Source organism: Phyllostomus discolor, chromosome 12 (genome assembly GCF_004126475.2).
Source record: "Phyllostomus discolor isolate MPI-MPIP mPhyDis1 chromosome 12, mPhyDis1.pri.v3, whole genome shotgun sequence".
NCBI classification, from domain to species: domain Eukaryota; kingdom Metazoa; phylum Chordata; class Mammalia; order Chiroptera; family Phyllostomidae; genus Phyllostomus; species Phyllostomus discolor.
The window spans coordinates 6,559,328-6,576,132 of NC_040914.2; the positions used below are offsets into that span (position 1 = coordinate 6,559,328).

General features: G+C 48.4%; 1 protein-coding gene across 1 annotated transcript; it reads right to left on the reverse strand.

The window, feature by feature from the left end:
- Positions 1–5,420: 5,420 nt before the first annotated feature.
- LOC114511283 (interferon lambda-3-like) lies at positions 5,421–6,870 on the reverse strand. Its single transcript, XM_036012767.1, has 6 exons — positions 6,855–6,870; positions 6,569–6,750; positions 6,181–6,258; positions 5,792–5,935; positions 5,597–5,680; positions 5,421–5,519 (listed from the first exon to the last, which is right to left on the reverse strand). The coding sequence occupies exons 1-6, from the start codon at positions 6,868–6,870 to the stop codon at positions 5,421–5,423; spliced, it is 603 nt and encodes a 200-aa protein (XP_035868660.1).
- Positions 6,871–16,805: the final 9,935 nt, after the last annotated feature.

The window sequence follows — 16,805 nt, forward strand, 5'->3', positions numbered from 1 at the left end:
TTCTGTTCCTGTTCTGTTCTAGTTGTTTGCTTAGTTTCTTTTGGTTTTGCTTTAGGTGTGGTTGTTATAATTGTGAGTTTGCTGTCCTTTTACTATACATGTTTTTTCTTTATCTTCTTTTCTTAGATAAGTCCCTTTAGCATTTCATAAAATAAGGGCTGGTGATGATGAACTCCTTTAGCTTGACCTTATCTGAGAAGCACTTTATCTGCCCTTCCATTCTAAATGAGAGCTTTGCTGGATTAGAGCAATCTGGGATGTAAGTCCTTGTCTTTCATGACTTGGAATATTTCTTTTCCAGCCCCTTCTTGCCTGTAAGGTCTCTTTGGAGAAATCAGCTGACAGTCTGATGGGAACTCCTTTGTAGGTTACTGTCCCTTTATCTCTTGCTGCTTCTAGGATTCTCTCCTTCATTTTTACCTTGGCTAATGTAATTATGATATGCCTTGGTGTGTTCCTCCTTGGGTCCAACTTCTTTGGGACTCTGTGAGCTTCCTGGACTTCCTGGAAGACTATTTCCTTTGCCAGATTGGGAAAGTTCTCCTTTATTATTTGTTCAAATACGTGTTCAACCTGTTGCTTTTCCTCTTCCCCTTCTGGTACCCCTATAATTCGGATGTTGGAACGTTTAAAGATGTCCTGGAGATTCCTAAGCTTCTCCTCATTTTTTAAATTCTTATTTCTCTATTCTTTACTGTTTGGTTGTTTTTTTCTTCCTTCTGGTCCACTCTATTGTTTTGAGTCCCAGTTTCCTTCCCATCACTATTGGTTCTCCATGTATCTTCCTTCATCTCTTTTATGGTAACCTGCATTTTTTCATCTAATTTGCACCCAAAATCAACCAATTCTGTGAGCTTCCTGATCACCAGTGTCTTGAACTGTGCATCTGATAGATTGGCTACCTCTTGGTCGCTCAAAAGGACGAGCCCTGGGGCATTGATCTGTTCTTCTGTTTGAGACATCTCTCTCTCTCTCTTTTTTTTTTCCTTGGTCTGGTCGCTCTTGTTATGGTGAGGGGCGGAGCCTTAGGTGTTCACTGGGGCTGGGCACCCCAGTCACTAGATTGTGACGTTGTATGTGGGGGCAGGAGCGAATAATGACGGTAGCTCCGTTCTCCTAGGACCTCAGTCCCTTCTCTGGGATCCTGGGTTGCACACTCTGCCCTGGTCCACAATCACTGCCTCACTGGGTCCGCCAGCTGCCACTTGCGTACTCAGGGTTCACCCACTGCGATCTTGTGCACCCCCAGATGCCTTACATGCTCCTGGTTGCCTTATGCATCCAGTTCTCCCTGTTCTCACGCCGCACCCCACACCCGGCTGTGCCTCTCCGCCCCTCCTACCGGTCTGGATGAACGGGTCTACTTCAACTTCTTGGTTGTCCGACTTCCATTCAGATAAATTCTCTGTCAGTTCTGGGTGTTATTCTGCCTCTAAATTGTTGTTCTAATCTTGGTTGTGCGAGAAGGTACGGTGTGCCCACCTATGCCTCCATCTTGCTGGAAGTCTCTTTCTGTGTCTTGAACATGCCTGCATCATTCCCCTTCTTTTTCCACAGGGGTGTTCCCTCTGCCTTTTTTAAAGCCTAAGCTCTAAGGGCCCTTTTTTGTCTCTGTAACTTGTTTCCTGAGCCCACACAGCCCAGCTGGCTCACTTCTTCCACAGCTCACCCCTTCTACCTCTGCGATTTTGTAAATAAACTTTTGCTTATATTTGAGTCTTACCTGTGATTCCTTTCTTAGCCAGAACTCAAATGCTGAGGTTGCTGAACTGAGGGCACTCCAACTGCCAGAGATATTCTGGTGCCATTGCAGCTAACAACACCATCCATGGAGAATCAATGGGCAGGTGGATGGATGGATGGATAGACAAACTTTTCAAAGGGTGGTATCACTAAGTTATTTGCAAATGGAGAAAACTAAAGTTTAGCAAAAGGCAAGTAGATTACAAATGTCTGGACATCCGGCGAAGATGGAGGCATAGGTAGACACACTGTGCCTCCTCACACAACCAAAAAAAGGACAACAACAAATTTAAAAACAAAAACAACCAGAACTGACGGAAAATTGAACTGTATGGAAGTCCAACAACCAAGGAGTTAAAGAAGAAACATTCATCCAGACTGGTAGGAGGGGCGGAGACAGGCAGCCGGGTGGAAAAAACTCTCAGCAAGGCAGTGGCTGGTGGACCAGGCGAGGTGGTGGCTTGCAGACTGGGCAGTCCCACATTCATGTGCAGATAAACTGGGAAGAACTACTAGGGAGCGAGACAGACCGCACAACCCAGGGTCCAGCGCAGGGAAATAAAGCCTCAAAACCTCTGGCTGAAAACTCTTGTGGGGGTTAAGGCGGCAGTGGGAGAAACTCCCAGCCTCACAGGAGAGTTCATGGGAGAGACCCACAGGATCCCAGAACGTACACAAACCCACCCACCTGGGATTCAGCACCAGAGGGCTCAATTTGACTGTGGATAGCTGGGGAAGTGACTGAAAACTGGCAGAAAGTGGAGCAAGAAGAACTGTCCCCTCTCAGACCCCTTCCCCACGTACAGAATCACAATGCAACCAAATGGGTTGCCCTGCCCTGGTGAACACCTAAGGCTCTGCCCCTTACTATGTAACAGGTGCGCAGAGACAAAAAAAATGGCCCAAATGAAAGAACAGTTCAAATCTCCAGAAAAAAATACAACTAAGTGACAAAGAAATAGCCAACCTATCAGATGCAGAGTTCAAAATACTGGTTATCAGGGTGCTCTAGGAACTCACTGGGTACTTCAACAGCATAACCCCTCTCCCCCGCAGCAATGACAGTTGCATTATGTGAAATAAAAATCTACAGGGAACCAACAATGGCAGGAAGGAAACCAGAACTCAAATCAATGGTTTGGAGCAAAAGGAAGAAAGAAACATTGAACCAGAACAGAATGAAGAAACAAGAATTCAAAACAGTGAGGAGAGGCTTAGGAACCTCCAGGACATCTTTAAATGTTCCAGCATCTGAATTGTAGGGGTGCCAGAAGGAGAAGAACAACAGCAAGAAATTGAAAACTTATTTGAAAATATAATGGAGAACTTCCACAATCTGGCAAAGGAAATAGACTTTAAGGAAGTCTAGAAAGCTCAGAGAGTCCCAAAGAGGTTGGACCCAAGGAGGAACACACCAAGGCACATCATAATTACATTAGCCAAGATTAAAGATAAGGAGAGAATCTTAAAAGCAGCAAGAGGAAAGGAGATAGTTATCTACAAAGGAGTTCCCATTAGACTATGAGCCAGTTTCTCAAAAGAGACCTTACAGGCAAGAAGGGGCTGGAAAGAAGTATTTCAGGTCATGAAAGGCAATGACCGCCATCCAAGATTGCTCTCTCCAGCAAAGCTACCATTTAGAATGGAAGGGCAGATAAAGTGCTTCCCAGATAGGTCAAGTTAAAAGAGATCATCATCACCCAGCTCTTATTATATGAAATGTTAAAGGGACTTATCTAAGAAAAATAAGATAAAAATATTAACAGTAAAAGGACAACAAACTCACAGCTATTAATGACGAAACCTTAAAACAAAACAAACCAAAAAAGAAAATAAAAATGAACTAAGCAAACAACTAGAACAGGCAGAATCACAGAAATGGAGATCATGTGGAGGGTTATCAGTGGGAGAGTGGGAGGGGGAGAAGGTGGGAAAAGGTACAGAGAATAAGTAGCATAAATGGCAGGTAGAAAATAGACAAGGGGAAGATAAGAATAGTATAGGAAATGTAAAAGCCAAAGATCTTATGTGTATGACCCATGGACATGAACTAAAGGGGGGGAATGTGAGTGGGGTGTGTAGGGTGGAGGGAAATAAGGGGGGGGGAATGGGACAACTGTAATAGCATAATCAATAAAATATACTTAAAAAAAGAAAAAGGCAAGTATACCACTAAAAGTCAATGGGCAGAGAAATGTCCCATCAAATTTAGCTCTGACTTCAAAGTCGGACTTCCACCACTTCACACTACCTCAGAATGAGTGCTTGCACTGCCAGCTGCCGCACCATTACAGAAATGAAAATGAAGGAACACCAGGAGAAACAGAAGAATACCACAAGCACACAGGTCTTATAACTGTAAGGACACATTAGTAACAGGATCCCAAATAATCACAATGCAGTCATGAGTGGCATGATGATCTTTCAGTTAACGACAGATCACATATATGATGGTGGTCCCATTGAATTATAATGGAGCTAGACAGTTGCTATTGCCTAGTGACACTGTAGCTGTTGTGACCCCCTAGGTCCATACATTGCCCACGGATTTGTGGTGATACTGCTGTAAACACCCTGACGTGCAGCCAGTCACATGCAAGTAGAGCACATCCGGTAGTGTACACTACACAATACTTCATAATAGAGGGTTGTGTTACTGTTTTATGTGTTTACTATACATTTCATCATTATTTTAGAGTGCGCTCTTTCTATTTATATAAAAGAGTTTGCTGTAGGACAGTATGTGTGTTAGGCTGGCAGCAGCCTACACACTTTGTGTTTACTGCATCTTTGCACTATTTTCTCTCGTGTTTGATGCAGTATTGTGTTGTTCTGTACATTAGGTAGCCCAAATGTACAGAGTTTATGCAGTCCGTAGCAGTGGACAGAGTGTCCTAGGCCTGCACATTCACTCACCACTCACTCACTGACTCACCCAGAGCAACTCCTGGTTCCTGGGTGACATTTTTATCTCATACCACATGTTCGCTGTGCCTTTTGTGTGTGTAGATATGTTTAGATACACAGATACTTATCATTGTGCTATAACTGCCTACAGTGTTGAATACAGTTCAACCTGCAGCACAGGTGTGTAGTCCAGGAGTGACAGGCTACACCACACAGCCAAGGTGTGCAGTGGCGGCACCATCGCGGTCAGTGTAAGGGCACTCTGTGACACCCGCACAACCACAGATTCCCCTAAGGACGCATTCCTCAGAACGACCCCTGGTGGTAAGTGGCGCGGGACTGCAGCTGAGAACTTTGACACTGGTGCTCTCCAAATCCCTCAGAAATGGGACCTACTCAGGTGGGGAGATCCAAGAGTCAGAGATTCACGGAATGTCAAAGGAGGCATTCAGGGGAAATAAGACTGGTTGGTGGTCCACGGGGTCAGCACCAAAGTGGTCGCAGAGGTCAGGTCTCTCCCAAAACAGCCCTGGAAGCAGAATCCCCACAAACACACACACCCCACAGCACAAACAGCATCTTTTCTTCACTGTTTATTTGCACAATTTTGACAAAAAGTAAAAAAAAAATAAACACTTTATTGGGTGTGAGTTTGAAAATTCACACAGATAAATACATAAATAGTGGATGAGTGGCAATAAATTAAGAAATGTGAGTGAGGCATAAATAAAATCTAAGGTGACAGCGCAGGCTGTGGGTGGGCCTCGGGGTCAGACACACAGGTCTCCACTGGCAACACATTTCAGGTCATGGGTGAGGAGGCGGAAGAGGTTGAATGTGACAGAGGCTTCAAGGCAGTCAGTGGACTCCTGTGGGGAAGAGAGAATGGGTCGGTGACCCAGGTCATGATCTGGGTCCCAGTTGTCCCCAGACACTGGTCACTTACCTTCTTCACAGACACCTGGAGGCGTCGCAGCCAGCGGTGGAGGTATCCCCGGGGCCTGGGGCCTGCTGTGGCCTGAACTGGGACCTGTGGGCAGGGGAGGGTGGTGTGTGAGGCAGAGCTTGGACAGAACAGGACCTACAGGGGAGGGGGCGAGTCAGAGCCCACAGACATGGCCCAGGAGCCCAGAGCACTCACACAGGCCTGAAGCTTGGTGTGGATGTAGCGAAGCGTGTGAAGGGGCTGGTCCAGGATGTCCCCCAGGGTGGAGTTAGCCACAGTCTCCAGGACCTTCAGTGTCAGGGCCAGCTCAGCCTCCAAGGCCACAGGGCGCTCCCACACCTGAGGAGGGGAGATAGGCGAGAGTTGCCTGTGAGGTGGGAAACAGGTGAGGAGGGCTGAGAAAGGAACAGTAAAGGCAAGGTCAGGACAGTTGAGAGGACACAGCCAATGTGGCAGGTGAGGAGAAGAGGTCAAGGAGAGCAAAAAGACTGGAGAGTGAGGAGGAGAAGGTGAAGAGGCCACTTAAGCAGGCAGAGGAGCAGGGCCAGGTGAGGGCAGGGCCAAGCCTGACTCTCCCAACTCACATGCAGCTGCCTCAGGTCCCAGGTCCTGGGGAATGGGTAGGAGCTGCAGCTCCAGTTCTTCAGCAGCAGGGAATCCTCCTGGAGAGCAAGGGCAGGGGTCAGCACAGAGCTGGAGGGCTGAGGTTAGACCCCTGCAATGGGATTGGAGGGAGACCAATGACATAAGGAGGGGGGTTAACTTCCAAAAGCAGGTGGAGGCATCTCCCCTGCAGAAGAACACGAGTCAGCTCAGTGTAGCAGCAGCAGCAGGAGTCAGCCCACTGTGAGAAGTGCAGGGTAGCCCAGCCAGGGGAGGGTACAGGTCCACCCTGAGCCAAATGGAGCGTGGTAGCCCACAGAGGGAGGGTGGAAGTTGGCCCACAGCAGGTGGGGCAGTGGGGAGACTCACCAAGGCATCCTTGGCCCTCCTGAAGGCCTTCATTTCTTGTGGGGGCAGAGACTTGAACTGGGCCATGGAGCAGCCGCTTGTACCCGGGAGGGCACTGAGGGGCGTGGGGACAGGAACTGCTCCCATCCTGGTCAGCACCGTGGTCATCAGCATCAGCACCAGCATACAACCCACAGGCAAGTCTGTGTTACAGAAGGAGAGACACATGAGGGCACAGACAGTGTCAGGGGCTGAGGGTGGAGGCTGTGGGGAGGTGGGGGTCATGGGCCATGAGGTGGGGGCTCACCCAGCAGCATCCTCATCTCTGTGTCTGGACTCTGTCAGCACGGGGGATCCAAGTGTCCACTGAGAGGCTGTCACCGGGGTCTCTCACTCAGCCTTGTTTTGTGTCTGTGACCTCAGTCTCCTCTTCTGGCTCTCAGTCTGCTGCTCTGTGTGTCTCTGAACTTCCAGCTCTGCTCTGATGGAACACCTGCCTGAGCTCCATGGTACAGCTTTTAGCCTGGAAAGGTGGGCAATCCCAGCTGATGTAGGAAAAGTGAAAACACACCCGCCACTAGGGGAGGCCCCAGGCTGGGGAAGCTGGTGCACAATGTGGCCTTGAGCCAGGTGAGCAGCTGGAGGGAAAGAGAAACTGACACAGATTCAGGTTCAGGTACAGGAGGTGAGTTCCTAAGATGAGTCTCAGTGTAGGGGCAGCCTCAGCCCCACAAAGGGGGGTCACAGCGCCCTGATGGGAAGGGGACAGAGGGACTTGTCTTTGTGCAGGATACTGCAGTGTAGGGAGAGAAGGATAAATGCAGTGCTAGGGTAGTGTCAGAAAGGACCTGGAACTTTCAAGAGAAGTTATTATGGGGAGGGAGAAGAGGAAGGGAGAGGCTGCAGCGGGTGAAGGGGGGAAGAAGAGTGTCAGAAAGGGAAAGCAGCCTAAAATAGAGCAAGGAGACCAGCTACTCCCTCACTTCCACAGCTGATACTGAGAGAGAAGGAAGAGGAAGGAGGGGAGCCTCACTAACATCTTTAACTGTCCAGGCACCGAGGGACACGGGAATGGGAGGCTCTCTAGGAAACTGCGTTGTGGCTAAGGACTTCAGGGAACCAGCTCAGTTTGTCACAAATGCCTTCATTCATTCACCAAGTTATTCAGCCCCCACTTTGTGTCAAGCACAGCTCAAGGTGCCTGACATGAGGTATTGAAAAAAAAAACCCCTACAAAACAACCCTTGGAGTGACTTTTACTAGAGAGGAGTGACAGAAAGTAGGAGAAAGGGGGTTAAGCACAGGTGTACATTACATCAAGGAACAGAAAATGAAAGAACTACAGCGGGGTGACAACAGGGTGTATGTAAGATGTGGTTGCACTGAATGAAGTGGCCTGAGAAATCACATCTGAATGAAGACTTGAAGAGAGGGCGGCTATGTGAAGATTGTTGGGGGGAGCAGTCAGTGCAAAAGGAAAAGAGAGACATCCCCATTTTGTTCAGTTCTTTATGTCTCACCCCATCACAAAGCCTTTGCCACTTGCAGTGCTAAACCCACGGTGAACCGAGGGCACCCTGGACTTTCCCTACAGTTTAAATATGGAGTAACACTGGCAGAAGGGAGAGAAGCTGAATGTTGTGACCTGTTCTAAATATAAAGCATCCTCAAATAATCAAATTATAAAATTAAATAAATAAAAAAAATAATAAAACGCAGGGACTCAGATGTTAAGAGACCTGCCCAAGGTCACGAAAGAATTAAATGGTGAGGACAGAATTTTAAACAAGTTTTCTCTGACACCCCAGACAGTAACCACGGCACCGTGCGCCTTCTGTGTAGCTGGATCTCCTGGATATACAGACAATGATTTTAGGATGGAAGGCGCCCGCTGCTTTTTGACATTGACTACCACCCGAAACCCTTTGTCCATGATTCATAATTCCCGAGAGAGTGGACAGAATCCTCATTTGGGAATACGGAACTCTGATACTTAAAAATGTTTCAAAACCAAGAACGGAAGTGTGCCCCTGTCACCTTCCAGGGCACTGGTCAGTTTCTGTCAATTGCAATGGCCTTAACTCAGGGCAGGAGACACTGCATCAACAATGAATTCTGAAAATGGACAGAAGATCTCAAAATTCCTAAATTCATACTTGTTTTTCTTAGAAAGGAAGTGTCGTGAGGTGGTTGAGAGCATGGGATTGAAACCTGGCTCTGACCCTCACAGCTGGGTGCCCTTGGCAAAGAGGCCTGTAGTTAGCAAGCATGATTGCCAGCCCCCAGACTTGGACACATAAAAAGTGCAATTGGTTGTGTATTTATGTGTGTGATTATTTAATAGAGACCATTAATAAAGACCATCCTATGGCCTCAGCTGGAAGTTTTAGAAACACTACTTCAGTGTACATTACTCATTTGCAAGAAAAGGATAAGAATGGCATTGTATAGATGAGGAAACTGAGGCTCAGAGAGAAGTAATTACGCAGTAACACCATAACTAAGAGGGTGGCTCAGAATTGAAACTGAAGTCACCTGATTTCCCTGGCTGAGCATTTTGAACTGAAAAGTGCCCCCCAAATGATCGCAGGATATCAACCAATGTAAATGCAAGTATATTTAATAATGGCAATAAATTACCACCAGAAGACAGAATAGCAGATTACATAGGGACTTCACAAACACAAAAGTCACATGAGTAACAGAATCAAAATACTACAGTCAGCTGAGGACTTTGGGCCCTTCCACTGCCAAATCCCTTAGGGGATGAGGCCTCCCCAATGGGGAGGTCAGAGTCACAGATTCACAGAATCTTAAAGCGGATACTGAAGGTTGAGATCAGGGCGTGGGACCTGCCGCGGGAGATGGCGTTCTGGGCTTCTGTAACTAGAAAGCAGAAACTGGTCCGTGGTGCATGCAATCAACGTGCCGTGTGGGGTCCAGGGATCCAGGACTCAAGTCTCTTAGTGCCAGACGAGGCCCCTGGAAGATCTTAGGGGAACGCATCCCATCGAAAACTTCCAAAAAAAGAGAAAGTTCCTGCTTCAGGGGACCACGTTCTGGTCCTTGGAAAAGCATCCGCGCCTGCTGGCGCACCCGTCTCAGACTGTCCAGGTCTGGCCAGCAGCGGCCGAGTCCTCTGAGCCTCAGCGCCTGCGGCTGGGAACTGGCCTTGAGGAAAGGGCATCACAGCGGAGCTCGCAGCCCTCCCCCTGCAGACCCGCGGCTCCTGGCAGAGGCTTCGCAGGGTCAGAGACAAGGCCCCAAGTGCGCCCCCAGCCTCAGGCCCCACGTGAACAGGCTCAGGAGGTTGAAGATGACTCTGGTTTCGTGGCATCAAGGCGAGTCCTGGAACCCGAGAAGGAAGCAGAGCGGGGCTGAGGCAGGAATTTCTTCCCGAGAAATCCTCCTCCGTTGGTCACCAGTGGACCCTGTGCTCCAGGTGGATCTCCACTCACTCGTCTCTCCACCGCTCCTCCCGTGACATCCACCGGCTCCACTCACAGCTCTGTGTTTTGGGAGGGTGGCCAGAGGGACTTCCTTGAGGAAGCTGGCCTCGCCAGCTTGCGGTGGAAGGGGACAGGAAGTAAACAAAGGGACAATGAAATGGACCAAGTCTCCTCCAGGGAGCCTCTCAGCCCCAGGTCTGGCGCAGATCTGGCAACACCAAGAGGACGCCAATCGTTGTCTGGATGGGTTTGGGGCTCAGCCGCACCGATCACTAAGCGGAAAGAGGCGGCCAAGCTGTGGGGCTGGAGAGCACAGAGCAAGCTTATGGGGGGCGGGATGGCAAGGGGGCTGTGAAGCAGCTCAGGAGGGGGCGGGGGCAGGGAGGGGGGCACTCACCAGGCTACCACACCCTCTGCGAGCCCACCAGTAGCTCTAGGGTCTAGGCGACACTGGGAACAATAGGAGACTGGGCAGAAATCGAAATTCTAAGATCTCTCTGACGTCAGAGCTTCCATTTTTCACCACCACAACCACAGTGCGTACTTACGGTTTCTGAGATACTTCCACTTGTCAGTTGAGGTGGTAATTGCTTTGCATATATTGTGTCTATTCCGCTAAAGGTACAAATATGCATCACTCTCATCTCCACCTCACTGAGGTTGAACTCACCATCTCCTCACACCCAGGCTCCCTCGTCCAGTCCACTCTCCTCTAGTGAGGCCTGAACTTTCAGCCTCACACATTGCAGCAGTTGCTCCCTTGCTTAAAACCCTGCAAGGACTCCTTATGTCCTCTCCAGGGAAATCCAACAACGCTTAAAAGATCTGACAGGTACCAGTGGACCAGGCAGCTGTCTGGCTGTCTAACCTCACTCCCAGGCACCCCTCAGTGAGCTCTGGACCCAGCACATTGCCTCCTTTCTGTGCCTCAGACTTTGATGTCTGGTTCCCTCTCCATTCTGTAGCCCCCTGATGATGGGGGCTGTGGCTCGGCATTCCCAGTACCTGGCCAGTAACAGGCAACAGCCAACACCATCCATGAAAAGTGAATGAATGATGAAGTGGGAGCATGGATGAATAAACAAACTTTTCCAAAAGCTGCTCTGTCAACCTCTGTGTGTGTCCTTATGTCTTGGGAGTAGGGAACCCTACGTTGCAGCATAATGACTGAGACTGAAGGAAGGATGGCTAACTGAGACCAGGGAGACTTGGAGACAATTTTCTATCCTCTGAGAGACTCACAGGTGGGAAATAATAATAATAATAATAAATAATAATACAATGATAATAGCTAACATTTAGTGAGTGCTTATCATGTGCCAAGCACTTAAGTCATTTAATCCTCACAACCCTAGAACATTTACAGTTATCCCACTTTACAGATGAGGGAATTGACACCCAGAAACGTTAAGTAGTGTGCCCAAGGTCACAGAAGCAGAAGGTGGCAAAATTGGGGTTTGAAAAGGCAGGCAGCCTGCCTACTGAATCTGTCCTCTTAACCACAGAACGCTACTGCTGAGCAGTTAGTGAATGCTCATTCCACACACTGGCGTTGTGCTAAGCCCAGCTCATCTCTCCGAGGTTGGGCAACTGTCCAAGGAAGATGTCTTTGGTTCCATTTTACAGGCAGAAATCTGAACCAGGGAGAAGTGAATGAAGTCACTTGTCCAAAGATCCCCAACAAAGCGTGGAGCTGGCAGTTTGGCCTCAGTGTCTGTCTGTTCCTTACCACTACAGTCTGTTGCATGTGGGGCTGGGGAAGGGCCCCAAAGACCACAGGCTGAGCGTGAGTGTCCAAAGCCAGCCTGGGGAGGGAGGGGATGAGGGGAAGAGCTCATTGGCTGTTCTGTCTGGAATAGGAGAGATCACTAAGTGGAGGAGGGATTTGCTGGGGGCACAGAGGATGGTGTGGGGAGGGGAGTTTTAGGTAAGGTAGTGTCTAGAGAAGGGAAATTGATTGAGGGGCTCCCCAACTCTGGTTGGGGGGCCCTGCAGTGAAAACTTCCTGATCCTGGAGTAGAAGGAAGAGGCTTCATGACAGCCAGAGGCCCCCTGAGGCCTGGGGAGGAGGAGAGAGAGACAGAAATAGAAGCAGAGCAGGAGGGAGGGGAAAGATCTGGGCAAACAGGGTGGGAGGCAGCAAGGACAGAGGCACCAGAGAGTCACAGGCCAGGAGGCTCCCTCACCCAGTGACCCAGCCACACTTATCTATCTCAGTCATCACGACTCCTGGGCACCGAGGGCTTCCCACATGCCAGGTACTGAGCTCACAAACCCTCCCTGATGCATGAAAAGAGAGCATGCAACCCAGCACCGGGCACATAACGCTCACAAAATGAAGTTACTCGATAGCATGATCTCATTTACACTGTGCAGCCAAGACGTAGTGTGTGCACCCACCTTCTCCAGGTGAGGAAACAGTTCAGAGGCTAAGGAACATGCCCCAGATCATACAGCCAGTGAATGGCAGAGCTGTGACTAGAAAGTTTACTGCCTCCAAATTCTGCACACCTAGTCATCTGACTATGTTGTCTCTGAGTCACCTGAGAAAGCTTTATTGAGCAGGTACTATGTACCTAGCCCTGCGCAGGGGATACCACACTGAACAAAACAGACAAAAGAGGAAACCCTGCCTCTTGGGGGGACACAGTAAAGAAGCCAGTAAATATGTAATGAGTGTCTGGTGGTAAGTCAGTGCCATGAAATGAATGAAGGAGTGAAAACAGGCTGATGGGACAGGATGACTGGGGCCTACTTTAGATTAGTGGGGGCGGGTCCAAAAGGTAATGTTGGAGCTGAAGAAATCCACTGTGGGAAGAGCCAGGGGACGGCATTCCTGGTGATGGAATGATAGCGCGTGCGAAGGCTGTGAGACAGGACTGTGCTCGGTGTGTTGGAGGCAGTGTGTCTGGACTGGAGTGGGGGAGGGGTGGGGGAGAGCAGGTGAGAGAGGTGAGCAGGGAGCAGATTGTGCAGAACCTTGTGGTCTGTGATCAAGAGTCAAGATTTTAGGGAAAAGTGGTCACCACAGGAAAAAAAAAGAGAAAGAAAATAAAGAGTGGAGATTTTATTCTCAGAGCTATGGGAAGACAACGAAGTGTGTGAGCAGTGAACACATGTGGTCTGATTTTGGTGGAAACCGCAGCTTTGGAGTGGGGTGCACCTGCCTTCAAAGCAAAATCAGGACCTGCCATCCCAGAACATGACACCCATTTATTGACATATTTGGGGCCCACACAGACCCTGATTTAGCCCTTTGGAGGACCCCCACCACCTTCCTCCTCTTGTAACTCCAGCCCCTTCATTTAACAGAGAATCAGCACCAATGGTGTGCTTGTTCCTTCAAAATTAAGAGCTTTAAACCCGAGGCACAGGTACACCAGTGAGAGGCGGCATGGTATGTTCCAGGAGGAGTGTTTGAGCATGTGGTCTGTGCCCGGCACTGTGGGTGCGGCACTGACCGAGATGGACCCAGTCCCAGCCCTCCCGGACAGACAGATGACAAAACAGCCATGATGGGAGAAGAAAAGGAGACTGTGCGAGCCCAGGGGAGCTGCCTGACCCCGCCTGCAGGGTCAAGGACATGTGTTAGAGCCTTTTCATAGCAAGTGACAGAACATAGCTTAACAGAAGAAACATAAAAAGCAGGCATTTGTTGGCTCATATAGGTAGGAAGGTGACAATTTAGGGTAAAGCTACAAGGCACTTGGCCTTAGAGACTGGACCTCAGACTCAACCCCACCAAGACACTCCTACTCATTTCACTGCCTCAGCGCATATTATCTGTTCAACTGCATGTGCTGGGAAAATGGACATTTATTTGCAGGCATAGACCCAATCCTTCCAGCACCATAGTCCAGTGGGAAAATGGCAAAATCTCCAGTCTAAATTTAAAAAAAAAAATCCCAGGGAAGGGCTCGGATTGATGCAATGAGTGTCACAGGCCAGCCACCCTTGCACTGGTTGTGGCATCTGAGGGAATGCAATGCTTTGATTGGCCAGGTAGCGGTTGGTTTACCCCTCGGTATTCAGGTGTCTGGGTTAGGGGTCTGGGGAATGGGGGTGGCTGAAGTAAAAATTGGTTGAACCATATGGAATTGCCAGTTTTGTAGGCCAGAAATGGCAAATTATCGACAATTTCATATAGTTGATCCTAAAACTCACCAGCAAAGTCAGATGGGAAAGTTTGTTGGGCTTGTAAGAGTAATAGAAATCCCAGTGGACCACTCAGAAGGGTGTTTGGAAGAGGAGGGGATATTAGCTGAGACTTAGGGGATGAGTGGAAATCAGCCAGGTAAGGACATGGTGGTGGTGGAGAGTAGCAGGGCATGTTCCAAGCAGGGGAAACAGCTGATGCAAGGTCATGAGGGAGGGCCTGGGAAGGCTTGCCACTGTGATCTGCATGGAGTGCTCTGGCTGAGCAGACCTGAGTCTGTGTCTGACCAAATGAAGGATTGGGAGAGGGGGCTTTAGCAGGAGAAATGGATGTGGGGCAGGAAAACCCAAAATATATACAGTTCAGAATTTCTTTGCTAGACCTTTGCTTCTCCACATAGAGATTTGCAATCTCATTTCCATTACAGGAGTCATGTTGAAGGGGGTCATTTGCCCGAAGTCAGACATATCATGTCAGTCAAACTTTTTTTTTTATCAAGTATTAATTGACCGTGTTCTCTGGATTTAGTGCTGGGCATGAAAAGATGCGTTTGTGAGGATCCACTTGGCTGCAAACAGAAAACCCAATTAACATGACTGAAGACATTTGGTTATCTTATTTAATAAGAATTCTGGAATTAGGGGGTTTGGAGGTTTGGGGTAATGGGTTATTGATATCACCAAGGGCCCATTTCCTACCCTTCTGTTCTACCTTCCTGAGAAGGATAGAGTCAGATTCTAGGCTTGTTGCCTTGTGGTCATAAAATGGTCACCAGAGCTGTAGGCCTCACATCCTCATACCAAAGAACTTAGTAGGAAGGAAGGGAACAAGTGAAAGTTTTCTTTGTGTCAGGAAGAAATAAAGTCTAAAATAATAAGAGTAACAGCAAGAAACACATATATGAGGCTTAACTTGTTTCAAAAATTGTTTTATTCTTTATGTACATTAACTCAATTACAAAGCTGTTTAATCCTAAGACCACTCCAAACTACAAGGGAGTCTGGGTGGGAAGCAGGTGTTGAGGGAGAGGGAATAATTTTATGCCCTGGGCTGGGCACCTTGCTGCTCACAACCAAACTGGGGTTCTGACACCTACAATCCATATACTGCAGTGGGAGTGGCTGTGGAATTGTATGTCATTTCTAGTGTATGGCCGTACTCCAACCTTTATCCCCTAATTGAGAAAACATGAGAATGCAAAGGAGTAACAGTTATAGAATTATGGGGATGATTTTGAAACCCCTGTAATGTTCAACCATTTAGAAACTTCTGTGTGTTACGCGTGGCAATAAATTTCTTGTGATACACCTCATGAGGGATTGTGATGGGCTGGTGGCTGTCACAGTTTTGCAGTTATCTATTGCCTCATAAAAATCCAAACCTAGTGGCATAAAACAAAAATGACTTTACTATGCTCTCAGATTCTGTGCGTCAGGAACTTGATCATGGCACAGTGGAGATGGCTGGGATCACGGACGCTTCTACACCCACGTGTCTGGTCACCCAGCTGGGATGACCTCGAAGCTGAGTTCAGCTGTGACTGCCAGCCAGAGTGTGCTCATGTGGCCTCTCCCTGTGGTTTGAGTTTCTTGCAGCATGTGGGTGGGGTTCCAAGAGGGGCAGTGTGAGAATGTGTGTTCTGAGAGTGCTAGGTGGACTTGGTGATGGAAATCACATGACTTGACTTCCACAGCACTCTATTGAACATTGACTCTACCTTTTGAAGGAATGAATGTCAAAGACTTGGTGGCCAATTTTCAAAAACCACAACACATACCGTGCATGAGCTTGAGATGCCAGGAAACTATTTAACAACCACACTGTGGTTAGAACGCACACTGGCTGCATATAGGAGCAGATCATGGGACACCTCTCCCAGCCCCACACCAGGTAATAATTCTCTCATTTCTGAATCATGGGGGGGTGTAGGGGCTTCAAGGGGTGGGCAGGTTTGCCTAGGGGGGTTGGGGAAGTAGCTATTTGACAACTGTTATGAAAGCATTTCAGTATTTTAACAACAGAAACAGTGCTCCCGTTGGGGGCCCACTGGATTCACTCCCACAAGAGATTCATCACCTTGGAACCTCCGTGTACAACTTTAGGCTGCTTCCTAGGTCCATCTCTCACCTTTTCCCTGCTGACTGAATTCTAAAATTTGTTTAGGTACTCACTCCCCCTGGGACACATTTCCCCTAGCCTCAGAGGGGGATCTTGGTTAGTCTAACACTATCTTTGTAATTACATCTTCCTTGCCAGTGACTGGGTTAGGCTTGGGCATGTGACTGGGTTAGGCTTGGGCATATGACTAAATTCTAGCCAATGAGACAAGGATGCACACCCAAGTTTCTCTGAAAGGTTTTCTTTGCTAGGAACTCTGTGAAGAATCAAACTTTGTGAAGAGAGGCCAGCTCTCCATACTGGCCCCTGTCCAAATTCATGACCCATAGAATCAGTGAGCATAATAAGATGGTTCTTGTTTTACTCCATTGTTTGGGGTATTCTGTTATTACTTGGAGGATGTTGTATATATGTGGCAGCTGGATCTGTGGCTGCCATCTTGAGACCATGAGGTAACCAGAACAAGAATCAGTCAAAAGAAATGGAAAGAACCTGGTGTCCCAATGACAATATTGAGTGAATGAATGAAGGAATC

What these genes read in the sequence shown, in the direction of transcription:
- LOC114511283 (XM_036012767.1), bottom strand. An exon ending in GGAGGGCCAAGGATGCCTTG is followed by an intron (nt 6,259 to 6,568) that starts GTGAGTCTCCCC and finishes CTTGCTCTCCAG; the next exon opens with GAGGATTCCCTGCTGCTGAA. An exon ending in ACACCAAGCTTCAGGCCTGT is followed by an intron (nt 5,681 to 5,791) that starts GTGAGTGCTCTG and finishes CCCTGCCCACAG; the next exon opens with GTCCCAGTTCAGGCCACAGC.